A 23,137-nucleotide genomic window follows, 5' to 3' on the forward strand; every position below is an offset into this window, starting at 1 on the left:
CATCTGACCCTTCACTATGCCCATCATCTGAAAGAACTTCTATTTTTTTTAAAAACACATACAAAACGCACACGTCACAATTAATACACTCAGCAAACCGCACACAGACTGCATCACAATTATGTAAAGGGTTGGTGGCCTTGGTTAAATGGATCATGCGGATTTAGACGGAGACAGAGGGTGTCGTTTCGTACCACTGGAGGGCTCTGACGATATTCACAGTGGGTCAGGACCTCATAGAGCGTCACGCCAAAGGACCAAATGTCTGAAGAGAAGGAAAACTTGCTCTCCTTCAGACACTCAATTGCATACCTGTAAAATAAAGTCAAAGGTTATCGTAAGATACCTTTTAATGCACACATCTGGACTCTAAATTAGCAGCCCAGAAGGGAAGTAATTGCTCAATGGCTCCAGGACTCACCAGAACACAGGACTGTCTCCATCCTCACGCACGCGGTAGTAAACATCTCCCTCTGGGATGTATTTGGTAAGGCCAAAGTCCCCGATCTTCACCAGATGCTCATTCTCCACCAGTACGTTCCGGGCAGCCAAGTCCCGGTGGATGTATCGCTTCGAGTGCAGGTAATCCATCCCCTTAAAAAGGAAAAAAAGCCAAAAGAGCAGGAGGAGAGATGAGGGAGACCAAGGTGAAAGAGTAGCAGTTAGAGAAGAAAATAGAGTACTTTAATCTATTGTTGTATAAAACAATACTCCAATATTGGATAGGAAATCTTCAACTTGAACCCAAACAGTGTACCTGCTACAGAACTAAGCAGAACCCTAGAAGGAATCTAGATTACATATATCTTTATATTACCAGCCCCCCCCGTGCAGTGCTCCTGTCTCACCTGGCAGATCTGCTGTGCAAAGAGGAGGCTGTGAGCCACGCCCAGGCGGTGTTTGGCTAGGTACTCTCTGAGGCTGCCCAGAGGTAGGAACTCCATAATCAGCTGCACCGTCTGCCCTCCTGTGGAGACAACGAAACAGGCATTTACAGCAGTCACTCATACATACAGACGCTAAACTACACATGTAAATGTGAACAGATGCTGGAAACCCCCCACACATGAACATGTCACCTGTAGGAAGGAGCCAAGCAAGAAATGTAATAAACAAGCATTGTATGAAAATGAGACTGCCAGTCATATACAGCAGGTGGATGACAGACAGGTGAGCTTGACTGGATCACATGCCACTCACCCAGCTCAGAGCAGCAGCCCTTGTACTTGACTATGTTGCTGTGGTAAAGAGACTTGAGGATCTCAATCTCCTTCATCCAGCCTTCACGGAGATGGCTGCCTCCCTCATGCTTCAGGGCCTTCACTGCTACATAGTCCCCTGTCCCGTCGTTGGCTGGGTCATACACATAGAGAATCACCTTCCCAAAGTGACCCTGGAGACAAAGGGAGAGAGCACAAAGCATTCTCTCAGTTAGAGGGAGGCCAGGGAATAATGTTTTACATAACGCCAGTAGATCACAAAGCACAACAGAAGATGAAGAGCACAGAGGGGTTTATAAGAGTCATGTTGTCCTGCGGAGAAATTAACTCACCTCTCCTAAGTCCCGGATCTTTTTCAAGTAGCGTTTGAGGAAAACGTTGGGGTCAGCGTCCGGGAGAGACTCCAAAGGGGATATGTCAGGATCTGATCAGAAACCAGGAGAGCAACATTAAAGCAACACTAATCAATCACGAAAATGTGGTCAATCTAAATGCTAGAAGAGGAAACGGAGAGAAACAGACTGATTCAAATAATAAAAGGAGAGGACATACTCTTGATCTGTAGTTCAGTGAGCTCTCGAAGCACAGTGCGGAAGGACGGCCTCTCCCGGGGTTCGTAGGTCAAACACATGCTAATGAAGCTGGCCAGTTCCTGCGACGAGGGCTCGGTGAGGCGACTCCGCGTCTCGTAGAAACGCTCTTTCTGTTGGCAGGAGAGAGATCAGGGGTCAGTATGAATCACAGGCATGGTAAGAGGATGGCAGATAATGAGTTATGATTAGAGGGAGGAGAATTGAAGGGCAGTGACAATAGGGCTGTAGGTACCTCAGTGAGCGTGCTGCCACTCATGGGCAAATCTCCATTGTTGCAGATCTCCAGCAGTGTGGCTCCAAAGCTCCACTGGTCGGCAGCACTGCCGAATGGGGCACTGCTTGGCACACACTCCGGGGCGATCCATGGGATTCGCTCGACACGCTCTGTAGGGCATTGAGACAGTCTAAGTCAGACCAGGCTATATAATACCACTACATTCAGTAGGTTCATGAATCACATGGTCTCACAACACAAACTAAATAACCTCTAAAGCCTTCCTGCTAAGTGTCAATATGATGGCAAGTGCAAGACAACCAGGAAGTGGGCCTCACAGCAACCAGGAAGTGGTTTGCACAGGGCTTCTTGTGACTCAATCTGATCTAAAAGAATGAAGACCAAGAAAAACCACCAGAGACGGAAATTGAGGGTTGACAAAATAACTCACTGTAGAGAGATTCTATTTATCATGTAGTGGGTGTTGCCCAACATGGAAGTGGTCTGGTAGGAACTAACTGTTTTATTGTTCAAGTAGGAACTAACCTTCTCTGGACAGCACGTTGAGGGCAATGCCTGGATCGCTCAGCTTGACAAAGGGAAAGGTGCCCTCCTCCAGACCACGACGAGCCACCAGAATGTTTTTAGCACAGACATTACCATGTACCAGTTGTTTAGTCTCCTGCAGTAACCAGGTGGTATAGGTAACAACATAAAGTACATTCAGGACACTCAATAGTGGGAGATGAGGGTTGGCAATACATTAACTATGGACACAAGGGTTTAGAGTTTGAAACGGGACTATCACAGAGGACAGGAGATCAACATCCTAAAAGGTCATTGTTTCATACAATGAGTGAGGAGTAATCTTAGTTTGTTGTGATGTGAGGGTATCAGGCTGACTTACGAGGTAGCTCAGGGCACTGGCCAGCTGTTTGGCTACAGTAAATTTCCACTGAGGGGTGACCAGCGCCCTTTCCCTTCGCAGGAACACATCCAGAGGCCCAAACTCCACAAACTCCTCCACCATGATGTCTGCAGACAGGTCAAAGACAAGGATTATTATCTAGGATCACACCACTTACTGTTAGAGATGACCGACACTTCACTGTATTGAGTCTAATTTAAAGGCTACGGTTTGGCTGAGAGTCAGGCTTGTGGTTGTACTGTACACCAGTCCTGTTGCCTAGTAATTCAAACAATCAATACAATTAACCTTCTGAGAGGGAAGTGTCAGTACTGAAGAAGGAGGTTGCACAGCTGAATGAGGAAGTGAGGTTGAGTAGTGCCATGGTGACTTACTCTCAGATCCTTTGACAGACACTCCATGTACAAAGACCAGGTGACTGTGAGATACTTGGCTCATCAGACTGGCTGTTTCAAAGAATGCCTACGAGAGGACAGGAAAGAGGAAGGATTATCAGGACATTGTAAACAAAGGTTCACATTTAACAGAGTCTACCGTGAAAACGGTAGCTTCGAACCAACAAGGTAACCGTTGTGTGATTGAGGCACACTGGGTTGGAACCTGGGATGGTTCCAACCCAGTCCAGACATTATCACAACGAGCTAGTCTTCAGGTCACAGGTAAGGGTACTCATCACGCAATCAATTCCTGTAAGAGGATAATGATACATTAATGGTAACTCACTAACGCTATGTCCTTGTGGCTCTGGTCCAAGATCTTAAGAACCACTCGGATCTCTTTGCGATCAGTAAGATTGTTGTTCCACTTGTCCTCCTCATCCTCCTCCTCGACTCCGCCCCACACCAACAGACTGCCAGAGTAGATGTTGGTCCTGGTCCCACGGCCCAGATGCTGCTCCTAAGCAAAGGACAACCAGACATACAGCTATTTTAGAAGTACTGGGTACAAACCAGACAAAGATAGAGAAGAGCATCAGTGTTCAGTAGGGAAAAATGTATTGGAATTTAGTGAAACTGGGAGGTACTGTTGCAAAGGTGTGCCCTACTGAATATAACCCAGGTGAAACATACACAAAGAAGGGCGCTGACAGAGAGATATATAGAAGAGAATCAAATCAAATTTATTTATATAGCCCTTCGTACATCAGCTGATATCTCAAAGTGCTGTACAGAAACCCAGCCTAAAACCCCAAACAGCAAGCAATGCAGGTGTAGAAGCACGGTGGCTAGGAAAAACTCCCTACTAAGGCCAAAACCTAGGAAGAAACCTAGAGAGGAACCAGGCTATGAGGGGTGGCCAGTCCTCTTCTGGCTGTGCCGGGTGGAGATTATAATAGAACATGGCCAAGATGTTCAAATGTTCATAAATGACCAGCATGGTCAAATAATAATAATCACAGTGGTTGTCGAGGGTGCAGCAAGAATGCCCTCTCTCTCACCTGGGTGATCTCCTTGTCTTTGATCTGATGGAACCTCAGCTGAGTCAGACAGAGGGCCACAGAGTCAGGCTGAACACACTGGTCCGCACCCTGCCTCATCACCAAGAGGTTGGACAGTTCTGCAGCACACAAACACTCATTTAAATACAGTATAGGAAAACATGGACACACAACACATCCTTACAGAATAACATCTCTGTACATATGTTGAGCTGTGGTATGTTAGGGGCAGAACAGCACCAATGCACATCTATAAAAAAACACATCACACACAAACTAACCTGCAGGTCGGGGTAGGCAGCATTTCTTCACAGTGAAATTGTCCGTGCCAGACTTGAGCACAAAGGTCTTGAGGCTGTCGGTGAGCTCCTTGACACTGGAGAACTCCCGGTCCCAGCCTTCCAGAGCAAACACTGAACCACTATGCAGGATCCTGAACTGCTTGTGAATTGCAGCTTGTCCATTCTATAGGAAGCCAGCAAAGACACACACATGCATCCAAATATATAACTTCTAATGACATTGTATTGCTTTTCATATTTTCGGACTCTACATTTTCCATGTGCCTCGTCCTTCAGGGCTTGGTGCGGAGGCACGTTTACCTGACTCTTGTTTAGAACAGCTAATATGATGCGGTGGTAGTCGAGGACGCTCCAGCGCACAAGAAAGGCTCCCTCTTCAACTGCTTCCTTCCTCAGTCTCTGCAGCACAAAGTCATCACTGAAAAAGACAGTCAGAATTGTAGTGGGAACCAGGGCAGTGTGTGTGTGTGTGTGTGTTACTCACTTCATTGGTCCATGGAGACCATTGGTGGCACTGAGCACTACCCTGGGCGGAGCCACCTCGTGACACAGGTAGTGGTGTGCGTCTGCAGTAAGCCGGAAGTACCCGTCCAGCAGGGAGACGAAAGACAGAGCCTCAAGGCTGGAATTCATTTGAACCTCCTGCACACATATAAACATATCATCCTCAGACAACATCACACATTTCAGTCAGACACTCCACTTCCATACAGACATACATCATATAGTAAGATGCAACTTCACACACAAACTTAACTTGAGATCTGCACACTTGACTTAGGTTTTTGCATAAATCATGCACTGTTGTCAATGGGGGATTTGCACAAAACATGGAGCTACGTGTGTGTATCTCAAGATAGGTTTGGGGCCCAACAGAAAGCAGTTGAGAGGCAGGTGCTCGAACCATAGAGAAGTTGTCCTGTTTAATGATGCTGACGTTGGCTCCAGTGATGGTGATGTGGGAGATTTCTGGGAAGTCGCAGAAAGACATCCATGTGTCAGAGGATTTAGGTTCTTGCTGGAGGGGCGATTGCTTCACAGTTTTCCGATTCCCTAAGTAATCGTTCCCAAAGTAACTGTTGGCCTGGGCCTAGAATGGATAGACACAACTTACAGAGCATCCCACAGAAGGCACACTACGAGAAACACACAAAGGCAACTCACAGTTCTAACTAGCAGTCAAAGAGCTTGATAGACATCCAATGAGACAGACAGAAATACCTTCTGCACTGTGATCTTCCTCCACTGAATCCCCTTGGTACCAGACACCATGACCTCATGCATGACCCGAGGGCCAAAGTTCTCAGGGTCAGAGGCCCCGTGGGCGTGGCTGGTGTTGAGGTAGGAGCCGCTCCAGTCGCCCCCGTCCTTCCTCAGCTCCAGTTGGGCCGCGAGGAAGGTCTCGGTACCGAAGCAGGGGGCTAGGTGCTCCAGAGTAGACAGGTATTTATACATGACCTCCTGGGAGCCCAGGCGTCCTACGTCCACAGTGTGCTCCTGGAAGGTCCTCACGAAGTCAGCAAACACACGCCGGATACGGATCTTGGTCAGGAAGTTGTCCCTCGCTATATGTTTGGAGAAGGATCTCGGAATGCAGCGAAGGAAGCTACAGTATGGCAAGGGGAATATGGCAGTCAATCAAAACATTACGGCTGCGTTTGTAAAGGCACTAGTTTCCCTCTATAATGCACTAGTTTTGATAGTGAATAAGGTGCCATTTTTCAACACAGCCTCAAGACTATAGTAATGTCTGAAACCTTGTCAAAGCCCTTCCTAAACAATGCACCCATCCCCTCTGACTCATGGCTTACCTGACAGACTTGGCCACTTCCTGTAGCGTGCAGCCTGAGCACAGGGCCTGGTGAGAGAGGTGCAGCACAGCCATACCCAGACTCTCATTCTTAAAGCGACTCAGCTCTTCTTTTCCTTGAGCATCCTCCATCGGCGTGACATCATTCACAAAATCAAACTTTGCCTAAGAGAAAGAAAAGGGAAATGAGTTTTTTCACAATATGAAAACGTCCGTGTGACACAGGAATATTATGTTAATGCATACTTCCACAGGAATATATGAATACAAACACATTTTGGATAAAACACGCCTCTTTCTGAAACTCACCTGGCAGAAGAGGTATTCCAGGGAGGTCATTTCTAGTAGAGGTGAGCCCCCGTGCTCTGTCCCTGACCGTGGGGCATATCGCGACACTGACGGCTCCTTCTCACTCAACCCATGCCAATTCCGAAAGTAAAACCTGGGAACCGAAAGAGAAAATTCCCTATATAAATATGCCTGTACATAAAAATCATACAGTGCATAGTCTCTCTCACACACACACACTCTCTCTCTCACACACACAGTGTTAGGTTAGATTACTCGTTGGTTATTACTGCACTGTCGGAACTAGAAGCATTTCGCTACACTCGCAATAACATCTGCTAACCATGTGTATGTGACAAATAAAATTTGATTTGACACACACTATAAAAACAGTTGGCTGGTATGCCCTCGCCCTTCTGAGCGGTCAGCTGTGAATGCCCTCACCTGCTAGCACAATTATGCTGACTGGGATTTGGGTTCTGACCTTCCACAGGGTGTCCGCGCAGAACAATGCTGATGCTTCTCTGGGTTTTGATGCTCCACAGGATGTCCACTCAGAACAATGCTGATGCTTCTCTGGGTTCTGATGCTCCACAGGATGTCCGCTCAGAACAATGCTGATGCTTCTCTGGGTTCTGATGCTCCACAGGATGTCCACTCAGAACAATGCTGATGCTTCTCTGGGTTTTGATGCTCCACAGGATGTCCACTCAGAACAATGCTGATGCTTCTCTGGGTTTTGATGCTCCACAGGGTGTCCGCGCAGAACAATGCTGATGCTTCTCTGGGTTTTGATGCTCCACAGGATGTCCACTCAGAACAATGCTGATGCTTCTCTGGGTTCTGATGCTCCACAGGATGTCCACGCAGAACAATGCTGATGCTTCTCTGGGTTCTGATGCTCCACAGGATGTCCGCTCAGAACAATGCTGATGCTTCTCTGGGTTCTGATGCTCCACAGGATGTCCGCTCAGAACAATGCTGATGCTTCTCTGGGTTCTGATGCTCCACAGGATGTCCGCTCAGAACAATGCTGATGCTTCTCTGGGTTCTGATGCTCCACAGGATGTCCACTCAGAACAATGCTGATGCTTCTCTGGGTTCTGACCCTCCACAAGATGTCTGGTCAAAACAATTTTGAGGTAGTCGGGTGTGCTATTTACAGATTGGCTGTGTACAGGTGCAGTGATCAGTAAGCTGATGCTTAAAGTTAGAGAGGGAGATATAAGACTCCAGCTTCAGAGATTTTTGCAATTTGTTCCAGTCATTGGCAGCAGGGAACTGGAAGGAAAGGCGGCCAAAGTAAGTGTTGGCTTTGGGGATGACCAGTAAAATATACCTGCTAGACTGTGTGCTACGGGTGGGTGTTGCTATGGTGACCAGTGAGCTGAGATAAGGCGGGGCTTTACCTAGCAAAGACTTATAGATGACCTTGCGCCAGTGGGTTTGGCGATGGATATGTAGTGAGGGCCAGCCAACGAGAGCATACAGCATACATATACATATAGAGCATACATGTTCGCAGTGGTGGGTAGTATATGGGGCTTTGGTGATAAAACGGATGGCACTGTGATAGACTACATCCATCACAGAATGCTGATGCTTCTCTGGGTTCTGACCCTCCACAGGATGTCCCGTCAGAACAATGACGATGCTTCTCTTTTCAGGGTTTTAATTTCCTTTTCCTCTCTCTTCACACACTTCTGGTCATACAACATGAATCTTGACTGGGAGTGAATCTTGGTGGAATAGTACTCGTGTTACTCCGAATGATTTGTGATTATTTTGATGCACGCACCACATTCAGGTATTCTTGTTGCTGTCCACAATAAAAAAAATTGACCTCAGAAATGTGCGTCTTCTTTCTTTGGACAAAGATAACACTCTGTCCTGAGTGGGTGTAGTGTCCAGTTGCGCCTTTCCAAGAGCTCTGATTGTTTGGGAACGGCAGGGCTAACTGAGGTAGGCTGAACAGCCAAACTAACGGGACTCAAGGGAAAATGAAGGGAGTGTGAGGGAAATCTAGGTAGAAAGGAGGGGACGGGATGGCCTTTTTTAAACACACACAAACACTAACCTCATGCGATAATGGAGTGTCAGGCTTGTCTGCTCTTCTGGGTTGAAGAAATGGTTGGGACTGTACCAGCAGTGGGATTCAGGGTCATACAGGGAAAACAGGACATGGCACAGTGGAGTGATACCTAGGGGGACAGATATATAGGTTAAGTACACCTTGGATACACCCTTTCAATGACATACAGTGCATTCAGGAAGTACACAGACCCCTTCACTTTTTCCACATTTTGTTACGGTACAGCCTTATTCTAAAGTGGATTACATTTTTAAAATGTCATCAATCTACACACAAAACCCCATAATGACAAAGTGAAAATAGTTTTTTAAACAAATGTAAAAAGAAAAAACAACAAATACCTTATTTACATAAGAATTCAGACCATTTGCTATGAGACTTGAAATTGAGCTCAGGTGCATCCTGTTTCCATTGATCATCTTTGATCAATTTTATACAACTTGATTAGAGTCCACCTGTGGTAAATTCAATTGATTGGACATTATTTGGAAATGCACACACCTGCCTATACAAGGTCGCACAGTTGACAGTGCACGTTAGAGCAAAAAAACAAGCCATGAGGTCAAAGGAATTGTATATAGAGCTCTGAGACGGGATTGTGTCGAGGCACAGATCTGGGGAAGGGTACCAAAACATTTCTGCAGCTTTGAAGGTCCCCAAGAACACAGTGGCCTCCATCATTCTTAAATGGAAGAAGTTTGGAAACCGGACTCTAGGACTCTTCCTAGAGCTGGCTGCCCAGCCAAACTGAGCAATCGGGGGAGTAGGGCATTGGTCAGGGAGGTGACCAAGAACCCGATGGTCACTCTGACAGAGCTCTAGAGTTCCTCTGTGGAGATGGGAGAAACTTCCAGAAGGACAACTCTCTCTGCAGCAATCCATCAATCAGTCCTTTGTGGTAGAGTGGCCAGATGGAAGCCACTCCTCAGTAGAAGGCACATGAAATCCTGCTTGGAGTTTGCCAAAAGACACCTAAAGACTCTCAGATAATGAGAAACCAGATCCTCTGGTCTGATGAAACCAAGATTGAACTCTTTGGCCTGAATGCCAAGCATCACGTTTGGAGGAAACCTGGCACCCTCCCGACGGTGAAGCATGGTGGTGGCAGCATTATGCTGTAGGGATGTTCTTCAGCAGTAGGGACTGGGAGACTAGTCAGGATCAAGGGAAAGATGAACGGAGCAAAGTACATTGATGAAAACCTGCTCCAGAGCACTCAGGACCTCAGACTGGGGTGAAGGTTCACCTTCCAACAGGACAACGACTAAGCACACAGCCAAGACAACGCAAGAGTAACTTCGGAACAAGTCTCTGAATGTCCCGATTGAACATCTCTGGAGAGACTTGAAAATAGCTGTTGAGCGACGCTCCCCATCCAACCTGACAGAGCTTGAGAGGATCTACAGAGAAGAATGGGATAAACTCTCCTGATACTGGTGTGCCAAGCTTGTAGCATCATACCCAATAAGACCGAGGCTGTAATTGCTGCCAAAGGTGCTTCAACACCATACTGAGTAAAGGGTCTGAATACTTATGTAAATGTGATATTTCAGTTGTTTTTTTTATACATTTACAAGCATTTCTAAAAACCTGTTTTTGCTTAATCATTATGGGGTATTGTGTGTAGATTTATGAAGAAAATAAACGATTTAATCCATTTTAGAATAAGGCTGTAACGTAACAAAATGTGGAAATAGGGAAGGGGTCTGAATACTTTCCGAATGCACTGTAAAAGCCAGATGCCTGGAGTCATCAACTCAAACACACCCTTACGTGCCAGGCTGCCAATGTCCTCAAACAACAGAACACCACACAGCTAACCTGAATGCCCTAAATTATTGCTCAATACTCAAACAAAATATTGTTTCTGTTTCATTAAAACAATAAATGGCACTTGTTCTTACCCACAGTCTGTGCTGCAGAGATTGAAAGCTCCTCGGCTGTCACTTTACCCTCTGTGTGGGTCAGATAGCGCTCCCCTCCCTTGGTCCAAAACAGATAGACATGGACGCCTGGTCCCTGAGGAGGCTCACACTGGCCTGTGGATGACCCTGTCCTGGTACTCTTGGAGCGGCCACTTCGAGACATTATGGACCAGGCTAAGTCACTACACCTGTGACAGGGAGGAAGTAAGAGAAAAGTATTTCCCTGTAATCAATTACATAGTAACATCCAGATAACAATTAAGGACATGCGTTTTATACTTTATACGTGGGTTTTTGTTAATATCAACGACAAAAATATACTCAAATACAATGTAAGCCTTATTGTAGCAAGTAATCACATCTGGATCAAATAGATTTGTTACCATGTAATTGTTCAGCATTATTACCATGTTCTGAGAACTCGCGATATGATCCAATATTTTCTAGTAAGGCCTTCCGGGTATTGCACATAAATATCAGTAAAGACGAACATTTAACGATAACATGACACGAAAATCCGGATTTAATTTATCCAATGTTCCTACATTTTCAAATATATATTCTCACCAATACATTAATCACTTCGTCATCAACCTGATTGCTCACGGAGATGGTGGAATATAGCCTACTGTGTACTGTAAACAATTGTAAACCAGAGGCATAAAGCCCACTTCCTATAATACTGATATAGTATGCTTTATCCGCCAATGCTGGAATAAACCCGGCTAGGTTTCTTACCATTTAGTTGCGTTCCTAAAACGTGTAGTTAGAAAATCCAATGCAGGTTGAACCGAAGTCCACTCTTATGATTTCCTAAAGCGTGTTTCCCCTACTCCTACGCATTCCCGTGAAGCGCACAGATAGAGAAGTCAGCTACAAGACGAAAACACCGAAAGACACTTTTGGCCACTCCCCTTGAACCAGCTGTACTACAGTAGGCTTGTGGGATAGCTCAAATCAAATCGTTTTTGCGTCGAATACTACAGTTGTAGACCTTATTGTGAGATGCTTACTTACAAGCCCTTAATTAACCAACATTGCAGTTCAAGAAATACACTACCGTTCAAAAGTTTGGGGTCACTTATGCATTTCTTTGTTTTCCATGAAAACATACATGAAATGAGTTGCAAAATTAATAGGAAAAATAGTCAAGACGTTGACAAAGTTATAAATAATTATTTTTAATTGAAATAATAATTGTGTCCTTCAAACGGCTTTCATCAAAGAATCCTCCATTTGCAGCAATTACCGCCTTGCAGACGTTTGGCATTCTAGTTGTCAATTTGTTGAGGTAATCTGAAGAGATTTCACCCCATGCTTCCTGAAGCATCTCCCACAAATTGAATTGGCTTGATGGGCACTTCCTACAGTACCGTATGGCCAAGCTGCACCCACAACAGCTCAATAGGGTTGAGATCCGGTGACTGCTGGCCACTCCTTATAGACAAAATACCAGCTGACTGCTTCTTCCCTAAATAGTTATTGCATAGTTTGGAGCTGTGCTTTGGGTCATTGTCCTGTTGTATGAGAAAATTGGCTCCAATTAAGCACCATCCACAGGGTGGCACCCCCAGACCATCACATTGCCACCACCATGCTTAACAGATGGCGTCAAGCTCTTCTCCAGAATCTTTTCATTTTTTCTGCATCTCACAAATGTTCTTCTTTGTGATCCGAACACCTCAAACTTAAATTTGTCTGTCCATCACCTTTTTCCAATCTTCCTCTGTCCAGTGTGTGTTCTTTTATCCATCTTAATCTTATATTTTTTTGGGCTAGTCTGAGATATGGCTTTTGCAACTCTGCCTAGAAGGCCAGCATCCCAGAGTCGCGTCTTCACTGTTGACGTTAAGACTGGTGTTTTGCGGGTACTATTTCATGAAGCTGCCAGTTGAGGACTTGTGAGGCATCCGTTTCTCTAACCAGACTCTAATGTACTTGTCCTCTTGCTCAGTTGTGCACCAGGGCCTCCCACTCTATTCTGGTTAGAGTCCGTTTGCGCTGTTCTGTGAAGGGGGTAGTACACAGCGTTGTACGAGATTTTCAGGTTCTTGGCAATTTCTCGCATGGAATAGCCTTAATTTCTCAGAACAAGAATAGACTGACGAGTTCCAGAATAAAGTTCTTTGTTTCTGGCCATTTTGAGCCTATAATCTAACCTATAAATGCTGATGCTCCAGATACTCAACTAGTCTAAAGAAGGCCAGTTTTATTGCTTCTTTAATCAGGACAACCGTTTTCAGCTGTGCTAACATAATTGCAAAAGGGTTTTCTAATGATCAATTAACCGTTTAAAATTATGCACTTGGATTAGCTAACACAACGTGCCATTGGAACAGAGGAGGGATGTCTGCTGATAATGGGCCTCTGTACGCCTATGTAAACTCAGCAAAAAAAGAAACGTCCCTTTTTCAGGACCCTGTCTTTCAAAGATAATGAGTAAAAATCCAAATAACTACACAGATCTTCATTGTAAAGGGTTTAAACACTGTTTCCCATGCTTATTCAATGAACCATAAACAATTAATGATCATGCACCTGTGGAACGGTCGTTAAGACACTAACAGTTTACAGACCGTAAGAAATTAAGGTCACAGTTATGAAAACTTAGGACACTAAATACGCCTTTCTACTGACTCTGAAAAATACCAAAAGAAAAATGCCCAGGTTCCCTGCTCATCTGCATGAACGTGCCTTAGGCATGCTGCAAGGAGGGATGATGACTGCAGATGTGGCCAGGGCAATAAATTGCAATGTCAGTACCTTGAGACGCCTAAGACAACGCTACAGGGAGACAGGACGGACAGCTGATCGTCCTCGCAGTGGCAGAACACATGTAACAACACCTGCACAGGATTGGTACATCCGAACATCACATCTGCGGGACAGGTACAGGATGGCAACAACAACTGCCCGAGTTACACCAGGAACGCGCAATCCCTCCATCAGTGCTCAGACTGTCCGCAATAGGCTGAGAGAGGCTGGACTGAGGGCTTGTAGGCCTGTTGTAAAGGCAGGTCCTCACCAGACATCACCGGCAACCCCCTCCCCTTTGTTCAGGGACACATTATTCCATTTATGTTAGTCACATGTCTGTGGAACTTGTTCAGTTTATGTCTCAGTTGTTGAATCTTATGTTCATACAAATATTTGCACATGTTAAGTTTGCTGAAAATAAACGCAGTTGACAGTGAGAGGATGTTTCTTTTTTTGCTGAGTTTAGATATTCCATTAAAAAAATCTGCCGTTTCCAGATACAATAGTAATTTACAACATTAACAATGTCTACACTGTATTTCTGATCAATTTGATGTAATTTTAATGGACAAAAAACGTGATTTTCTTTAAAAAACAAGGCCATTTCTAAGGGACCCCAAACTTTTGAATGGTAGGGTAGATGTAGACCTTATCGTGAAATGCTTACTTACAAGCCCTTAACCAACAGTGCAGTTCAAGAAAATATTTACTAAATCAAATAGTAAGAATAAAGAAGTAACACAGTAGAATAAACATAACAATAAGGCGGCTATATACAGGAGGCACGGGTATCGAATAAATGTGCGGGGGTACAGGTTAGTCGAGGTCATTTGTACATGTAGGTAGGGGAAAGTGACTATGCAAAGATGATAAACAGCGAGTAGCAGCAGTCTCAAAACAAAAGCGGGGTCAATGTAAATAGTCCGGGTGGCCATTTGATTAATTGTTCAGAAGTCTTATAGCTTGGGGATAGAAGCTGCTCAGGAGCCTTTTGGACCTAGACTTGGCGCTCCAGTATGACTTGGGTGACAGAGTCTTTGACAATTTGTTGGGCCTTCCTCTGACACCGCCTGGTATAAAGGTCCTGGACGGCAGGAAGCTTGGCCCCAGATGCAACCAGTCGGGATGCTCTTGATGGTGCAGCTGTAGAACTTTTTGAGGATTTGGGGACCCATGCCAAACCGTTACAGTCTCCTGAGGAGAAAAAGGTGTTGTCGTGCCCTCTTCACGACTGTCTTGGTGTGTCTGGACCATATTAGTTTGTTGCACTAAGCATTATAATGCAATGGAAGACAGGTGAAACTATCTTACAATGTTTCTAATAAATCTCAATTCAATAACACCCTATCCTGAGTCATGTAAACCACATCAGTGATATTTTTAATAGCAAATAATACTCAAAAGTGATTATCCCATCAACTTAAAAGTTGATGTGAGGTGACACCTGCTGGTCAAATTAAGGAGAGAAAACAATGAGCAAAAAGGTCATAAGGGGCCAGTACACTGGATTCAAAATGTCACATGTTGATATGATCCAATTTCAACCTCAGTTACTAGGCTATCCCACGTTACATCACTATGTATAATTCTATCACATCAAGAACTGAAATCCTGCCTTGCCTTCCCTATACATGTAGAACCAGTAGTGAGACTATTGAATGAAAAAGAGAAACAATGTTCCCCAGCAACTGAAAGCACACAAATACAAGGTAAACAACAGATTGGCTGGCTGGCTGGCTGACACACACACCCAAAGAGACTATGTACAGGCACAAACACATTTAAGAATACAGCTTCACTAATAAAGGCCCAAGCAAGAATTATGTTTAAAAAAAAGAAAAGCATTCAGCAAGTGATATTGGTGTGATACTGTTGTCCACAAAGAGTGGACATCACCACAGAGAGGTTACACTGTTCCAAAGCGTTAAGGAGAAATTCATGAAAAAAACATTGGGAGTAGCAATAGAAGTGACGACTACATAGATGAAAATATCATCCTCGTAAAGTCAATTAATGTCAATCATTCTATCTTCTGTTCGCCCATCTCCTTATTCAGCTCTTCATAAGTAGCGTCCTCCTCCTTGTCATCTCCCTCGTCTGCCCCTGAGTTAGGGACCCAGAGGCCAGAGTCGATGCATCTCTTCATGTGGACCTTAGCCTCCTGACGGGTGGGAACAATGACATTCAGAGTACCAATTTGTAACAACTTCAGGAGGTTTTGTGTCACTATTCAGCGTGCTTTTACATTTGTAGAACAATGTATGTTGTCGGTGTGCTTGCCCTGAGCACGTGGAAGACAATACAACAAAAGAAACACAGGAATGGATTTGGTTTTGTAACCTACCGTTGGGTCCAGCTTCGTGATGACAGTCTGCAACATGGCAATGTCCTTCTCGTCAAAACATTTCTGCATCTCCTACAAAAAGGACAAAATCTATTTTTTTAATTTCCCCTTTATTTAACCAGGTAGGTTAGTTGAGAACAAGTTCTCATTTACAACTGCAACCTGGCCAAGATGAAGCAAAGCAGTGCGACACATACAACAACACAGAGTTACACATGAAATATGCAAACATACAGTCAATAATATAATAGAAAAAGTCTATATACAGTGTGTGTAAATGAGGTAGGATAAGGGAGGTAAGGCAATAAATAGGCCATAGTGGCGAAATAATGACAATATAGTAATTAAACACTGGAATGATAGATGTGCAGAAGATGAGTGTGCAAGTAGAGATACTGGGGTGCATAGGAGCAAAATAAAATAAATAACAGTATGGGGATGAGGTAGTTGGATGGGCTATTTACAGATGGGCTATGTACAGGTGCAGTCATCTGTGAGCTGCTCTGACAGCTGGTTCTTAAAGTTATTATTTTAAAAAATATATATATATATATTTCACCAGGTAGGCAAGTTGAGAACAAGTTCTCATTTACAATTGTGACCTGGCCAAGATAATGCAAAGCAGTTCGACACATACAACGACACAGAGTTACACATGGAGTAAAACAAACATACAGTCAATAAACAAATCTATATACGATGTGAGCAAATGAGGGGAGATAAGGGAGGTAAAGGCAAAAAAAAAAGATGATGAGGAGGATGATAATGAGGAGATATGAGTCTCCAGCTTCAGTGATTTTAGAAGTTAGTTCCAGTCATTGGCAGCAGAGAACTGTAAGGAAAGGAGGAAGTCAAAGGAGGAATTGGCTTTGGGGGTGACCAGTGAAATACACCTGCTGGAGCGTGTGCTACGGGTGGGTGCTGCTATGATGACATGTGAGCTGAGATAAGACGGGCTTTACCTAGCAAAGACTTATAGATGACCTGGAGCCAGTGGGTTTGGCGTCGAATATGAAGGGCCAGCCAACGAGGGCATAGAGGTTACCGTGGGTAGTATATGGGGCTTTGGTGACAAAACGGATGGCAGTGTGATAGACTGCATGCAATTTGCTGAAGTCAAGGATCGGTAGGATAGTCCGTTTTGTTTTACGAGGGTATGTCTGGCAACATGAGTGAAGGATGCTTTGTTGCGAAATAGGAAGCCAATTCTAGATTTAACTTTGGATTGGAGATGTTTGATGTGAGTCTGGAAGGAGAGTTTACAGTCTAACCAGACACCTAGGTATTTGTAGTTCTCCACATATTCTAAGTCAGAACCGCCCAGAGTAGTGATGCTGGACGGGCGGGCAGGTGTGCGCAGCGATCGGTTGAAGAGCATACATTTAGTTTTACTTGCATTTAAGAGCAGTTGGGAGGCCACAGAAGGAGAGTTGTATTGCATTGAAACTCATTTGGAGGTTAGTTAACACAGTGTCCAAAGAAGGGCCAGAAGTATACAGAATGGTGTCGTCTGCGTAGAGGTGGATCAGAGAATCACAAGCAGCAAGAGCAACATCATTGATGTATACAGAGAAAAGACTCGGCCTGAGGATTGAACCCTGTGGCACCCCCATAGAGACTGCCAGAGGTCCGGACAACAGGCCCTCCGACTTGACACACTGAACTCTATCTGAGAAGTAGTTGGTGAAACAGGCGAGGCAGTCATTTGAGAAACCAAGACTGTTGAGTATGCCGATAAGAACGTGGTGATTGACAGAGTTGAAAGCCTTGGCCAGGTCGATGAGTACAGCTGCACAGTATTGTCTCTTATCGATGGCGGTTATGATATCGTTTAGGACCCGAGCGTGGCTGAGGTGCACCCATGACTAGCTCGGAAACCAGATTGCACAGCTGAGAAGGTAAGGTAGGATTCGAAATGGTCGGTGATCTGTTTGTTAACTTGGCTTTCAAAGACCTTAGAAAGCCAGGGTAGGATAGATATAGGTCTGTAGCAGTTTGGGTCTAGAGTGTCTCCCCCTTTGAAGAGGGGGATGACTGCAGCAGCTTTCCAATCTTTGGGTTTGTTAACTTGCAAAACCAAAAACAGAGATAGGGATGATGATTATGATGGAAGGACGGTGCTAAATGAAGGAGGAGGTGCAGCAGTAGATGTCCTGTACCTCAGGTAGAGACTCATACACCTCAGCAGGATCCAGTCCTCCGGGCCCCAGGCGTTTCTGTCTCTCCTCCTCTTCGTACTCCTTCATGGCCCTCTCGATGCGAATCTTGGCCCTGCCGCGCACTCTCCCCTTAAAGGACTCCAGCTCATCATTGAAGGCATCCTGATACTGCTGATCTGCAGTCTGAGAGAGGGAAATATATATGTCTATATGCTTTGCTATTGAGTGCAAGTGGGAAATGTATTACCTTTACACACAAACAAACCTTTATCTTGGCGAAGAACTGACGGAAGCAACCGCGGGGATCCACCTTAAGGCTCTTAGCCAGCTCCAGGACAAACTGCATCACTATAGTCTGGTGGGCCACCTGCTCCATCAGCGCTTTCTTCTACAGGAGGAAAACATCAACAGGACACTGACATTAACCCTTGTCTATGCTCATCTGTATCAAGAAAAGGAAACTGCATGTGTACTTCGTACTGAGGCATGTTTGGGCAAATAAAGAGGATCAGACGATCACTTACTAACCTACTTCATAACCTTCTCTACACCAGGATTGTGTTCATTATGCACCAAATGTAAGAAGATGATCTGAAACAGGAAGGGTCTACCTGGACTTGTTCAACAAGAAACACTATCATTTTCTGTTTCAAAACATTTTGCTACCCTGTGCCCTACTGAACATGACCCTGATGAGTGTCCTCTGGAATAATGTATAGTGGATGAAATCCCTCATGGGTTATTAGAGGTGAGGTTTGTCGTATTACGGTTCTGCACTCACCTCCTCCACCTCCAGGTCAATGCACATGATGACTAGGTAGTTGGCCGTCTCCTCACACACCAGGTGAGGGTTGTCTGATAGGTACTTCTGGCTGTCGTCCCAGCGTTTCATCATACCTGACAACAGAGACAGATACCATGGACATGACAACTACCCACAAAGAATGGGGACAACAAAGAATAGGATAATGACTCTCACCAAAGTGTTTGATCTCTTTCTCATACTTCTCCACAAAGGTCTTGTGTTTCTGCTCTTTCTGCTCCTCGGTGTCCTCCTTCACATCTGGCTTAACGTTCATAACACTCTAGGAGAGACAGAAGGAGAGAGAGAGAGAGAGAAAGAGAGAGATCGGAGTGGGGCAAGACAAGTGGCATCAGCAAATAACCATCACCATCAGCCAGGGCGCATCAGTGGTTCCACACACTAAACCCACCTTGCTGAAGCCCTCCTTGCAGAGTGTGTCTACGCTCCATGGCATTTTCTTCTCTTCCCGCCGGTGGTCCTCCAGTTTCTTCTCCCAGTCTCGCTCCTCCTTCTTCAGCCTCTTCTCCTCGGCCTGTGCCTTGCTCAGCTCGGCTTTGGCATCGTCCGTGACTGAACTGGACAGATTCTTGGTCTTCTTCTGTGCTTCAGTCAACTTGCGCTTAGATTCAGCTAGCCCCTTCTCCAGGTCCTCACCAGCCTTTATGAACTGGTCCATTCGTTCCACACGCGCCTAGGTGATGGTGGGGAGAGGGGTCAGGACAAAGGGATCTCATCGAGGATAACTAGATATACAACACATAACGCCAAATGTTATGTTTATCTTTCCATTGCGTTTATCTGCGAAAGCAGGCTGTTTACATAACGTAGCTAGCTACAGCATCTGCAAATCTAGAAAGCTAGCTAATAATGTGATAATTAGCTAACTCACAGAGACCAAGTAGCTATCAAATGCATCACTCTAATCGACATAACGTTACCTCATGTCTCCATTTGAAAAGGCTGGGTGTATCGATGTTTGGATGAGTGTCATCTTCATCATCTGAAACGTCAATGTGGTCCCACACGCTGTAGTCTATCCTACTTGTCATTCTAGCTACCTAGCTAGCAGGCTACAATTTGCTTGTAGCAAGAGCACGTTAAAAGTGAAAATAATCGATTTTAAATTAGCTAACTTAAAACCTTGTTAGAAATTATATCGGTAGATAATATATTTACTTAATATATTGCTAAACAACAATAGTGCACAATGTAGCATTAGCTAGCTAAGGAAGAAACCCTGGAAGTTTCCGTTTAGACGTATCTACGTAAACTCGTCATTGAAGAACGTCAAGGCAAAGGCATGTGGGTGGAGCATAATATTTTTATAATAAAAAATAGATATATATTATTTAGTAGATTTAATAATAATAGCCTACCATCATTGATAATAATACAACAAATATAAATTAGTAATTTTATTAGTGTTTTTATGACACATAATAAAGAGAGAAAGAACAAACAACAATAAAGTTAATGGATAGCTAATTAATGGATAGAATTATTCACACTGCCTCGCGTTCTAGGGTTCTCCACACTGAAAGTGAACTGTATACCCTACATATATATTTAAACACGTCAAAGTATACTTTATGTTGCAATAACAACAAGAATCAATCATAACACAATAATATGATACTATAAACTATTACATGACCAAAGTCTTTAAAAATGTAAGGCGATTCCTTTTTTTCTGTGCGATGGTCTGGCTGACAATGATGACGCTCTCACACCTGTAACAAAACCGTGCAATTGATATTAGAGACAGAAAATATCTTCCCTCTGCTAATCCCCCAAACTTGGACTTTTGTTTTGTAAAGCCAACACTCCACTGTGGGAAAAGTCACATACCTCCAACGTGGCCCTTTTTTACCTTCTGACTCCTCAGATTACATACCAAATAATATCAATGGCTTCTATAACAAGTATGATGGTAGAGAATGCTAGTTCTATCCTCTAAATGTTTGCATTTAACAATGCCCCCTTCACTGTGTCCTCCTACCTTAAGACTTAGTCTTGATGATGAACTGCTTACTCTTCTTGCCAATCTTATTAGAGGAAATGCAGGTGTAGGTCCCTGGAAGCAAGGAGGAAGAGGTAAAAACAGGTTGGTCCTCCATCTTCTCTTTGGGATCTGAAGACTGCCAGCTGTACACAGGACTGGGGCTTCCTGTAGCCGTGCAGTTTAATGTGATTTCATCCCCTACACCGATGTCCAGGGTCTCAGCCTCAGGACTGAGGAAGGATGGGGGGTCTGAGAAAATAAGTATAAGGGAAAGGGATGGATATTGCATATAAATGAATACACAAACACAATTGGATTTCATTGTTTCTCATGAAACTATTAATGGTTGGGTTGTGTCAATAGACTCACAGTGCACAGAGACGTTGAGAGGCTCTGATGTCACTGAAGGAGGCGGTTGTGGTCCCTCTGGTCCCAAGTCCAGCTGAGCCACGCACTTGTACTGGGCTCCGTTATCAGCTTTGGTTGGGGTGATCAGGAGGATGGAGGATACTTGGACAGGGGAGGCAGGGGTCAGATCAGAGAAAGAGTGGTTGTAAACTTCAGTCTGCCCTCTGTACCACCTCAGGGTGAGGTATTGAACGGGGGCGATGTTCTGGACATCACAGAGCAGCTGGTACTCTTTCCCCTCCAACATGGGACCAGTGTGGTTCGCTGAGCTGATAGTGACACTGTCTGGAGTCTCTGTGAAAGATCAGCTGGTTAGTGGGTCAAGCACAACACGTACATGTAGTAGTAGTCGCCACAACACGTACATGTAGTAGTAGTCGCCACAAATAGAATTCATCATTATGAAGTATGGCCTGATGCATGTACTGCAGCCATGCTCTGCCTTAAATTGAGCTAAGATTTTAAAAAGCCAGCTTTATGTAGGCCAGGTTGACTCACTGTAAAGGATGAGGTTGAGTTTCTCCTCACACTGTCTGGGTGCAGTGAAGAAGACTCCGTAGCAGATAGGCTCCTCGATCCAGTCGATCAGACTGTCCACCTTCCATTGGACAGCACGATCCTGTTGGGTGTGTGCTGCCCCGATGGCTGACTCCCAGCCTAGGACACGCACCGGGCGAGAGGCCTCACAGCTGACAGACACAGCCTCCCCAAACCCCACCACCACCCTGGAGGGTTTCAGCTCCAGAGAGCATCCTTCACCTGACACTGAGACATGGACAATATCATCATCATCGTTACATTGTCTTCATCAGCATCATCATTTTCACAATCTTTTTCATTATCATCGTGATCATCACATAATCTAGTTAGAAAGTTATATTATTGCTGGCATATCCGAAACATTCATATTTGTTAAATAAAATCACATTTACAGATACCAGGAAAATGTTGCTTGCAGTGATTTGATTGTGTGACTTTAGCAGGTGTTTATGATCAGTTTGTATCACTGTGGATATAAGCCTGGGTGGGATGCAGGTTTCACTTTGCCATCATCTCTGGGTTGCAAATTTAATTTCAGTGGACAAAGCACAGGTAAATAATTCACACACTCATATACGCAATATTATATAATAGTATTTCGCCAAAGTGCTTTAAAACCATTTATGACCAATTCTATTGCCAAAAAACGTCTTCAGACTACAAACTCGTCAATACAAAGGGGGCCTCTACTGCAGATGCCCCATAACCCTCAACTCCACAGAGAATAAGCAAATCTTATGAATAATAAAATGTTGTCTCTTGCAACATCTTACCGGTGCAGAACATGCAAAAGGTTAGGATCCATTTTAGAAAGTAGTTTTCCATCTTTTTGCAGACTTTGATGAGGTCCACTATGGTCGGAGTTGAAAGGCGAGTGGAATTCCGACTTGGTCCTGCTTGGCAACTCCAAAGTGAACTGTGATTACTAACAAAAGCCCTCCCTCACCAAACGAGGGCTCTCATACCGTAGTCTGTGTCTGACTGCAGGGCCCCGAGGGGGAGAAGAGGGGGCTAAGGAAGTTTGACAGGCATCAAGGCCAGACCTCCTCAATGGTAACTCATTAGGCCTACATCCCACAGGGGAAATTCTTCCTTTAATCATTTATTTGTGGTTTAGTTAGAATCTGTATTTAATGTTCAATGAGAGTTAAAATATCAGACCCATGATATATTTCAGCCCAATATGTGTTCCTACTCCTAGAATCTCAGCCTAGATCTTTTGTATTTTTGTTCGCTATCGTGTATTGTTACAGCAGCACAACCCCGAGCTATTACTATGACAGCTCTTTTCTGTTTTTAGAAAATACCCATA

At 44.5% G+C, this 23,137-nt stretch overlaps 3 protein-coding genes across 3 annotated transcripts; all 3 read right to left on the reverse strand.

Annotated features, from left to right (window-relative positions):
* Positions 1–417: 417 nt before the first annotated feature.
* Positions 418–11,703, reverse strand: LOC112226073 (non-receptor tyrosine-protein kinase TYK2). The gene is made up of 21 exons (XM_042307330.1): positions 11,549–11,703; positions 10,790–10,998; positions 8,871–8,994; positions 6,815–6,947; positions 6,507–6,670; positions 5,917–6,301; positions 5,600–5,785; positions 5,180–5,337; positions 4,996–5,113; positions 4,675–4,858; positions 4,394–4,512; positions 3,679–3,852; positions 3,330–3,417; positions 2,935–3,062; positions 2,574–2,709; positions 2,046–2,197; positions 1,773–1,923; positions 1,553–1,644; positions 1,201–1,393; positions 849–967; positions 418–594 (listed from the first exon to the last, which is right to left on the reverse strand). The coding sequence occupies exons 2-21, from the start codon at positions 10,971–10,973 to the stop codon at positions 418–420; spliced, it is 3,165 nt and encodes a 1,054-aa protein (XP_042163264.1). The 5' UTR covers positions 10,974–10,998; positions 11,549–11,703.
* Positions 11,704–14,921: 3,218 nt separating this feature from the next.
* LOC112226081 (hsp90 co-chaperone Cdc37) lies at positions 14,922–20,150 on the reverse strand. Its single transcript, XM_024390309.2, has 8 exons — positions 19,814–20,150; positions 19,285–19,566; positions 19,050–19,155; positions 18,852–18,967; positions 18,336–18,458; positions 18,071–18,253; positions 15,912–15,983; positions 14,922–15,728 (listed from the first exon to the last, which is right to left on the reverse strand). The coding sequence occupies exons 1-8, from the start codon at positions 19,922–19,924 to the stop codon at positions 15,588–15,590; spliced, it is 1,134 nt and encodes a 377-aa protein (XP_024246077.1). The 5' UTR covers positions 19,925–20,150; the 3' UTR covers positions 14,922–15,587.
* Positions 20,151–20,277: 127 nt separating this feature from the next.
* Positions 20,278–22,816, reverse strand: LOC112226086 (hemicentin-1). Its single transcript, XM_024390319.2, has 5 exons — positions 22,599–22,816; positions 21,784–22,050; positions 21,247–21,579; positions 20,875–21,126; positions 20,278–20,605 (listed from the first exon to the last, which is right to left on the reverse strand). Exons 1-4 carry the CDS (start codon positions 22,648–22,650, stop codon positions 20,876–20,878), a joined length of 903 nt encoding a protein of 300 aa, XP_024246087.1. The 5' UTR covers positions 22,651–22,816; the 3' UTR covers positions 20,278–20,605; position 20,875.
* Between the last annotated feature and the right edge of the window lie 321 nt (positions 22,817–23,137).

The sequence above is a fragment of the Oncorhynchus tshawytscha genome, linkage group LG27, assembly GCF_018296145.1.
Source record: "Oncorhynchus tshawytscha isolate Ot180627B linkage group LG27, Otsh_v2.0, whole genome shotgun sequence".
Taxonomy (NCBI): domain Eukaryota; kingdom Metazoa; phylum Chordata; class Actinopteri; order Salmoniformes; family Salmonidae; genus Oncorhynchus; species Oncorhynchus tshawytscha.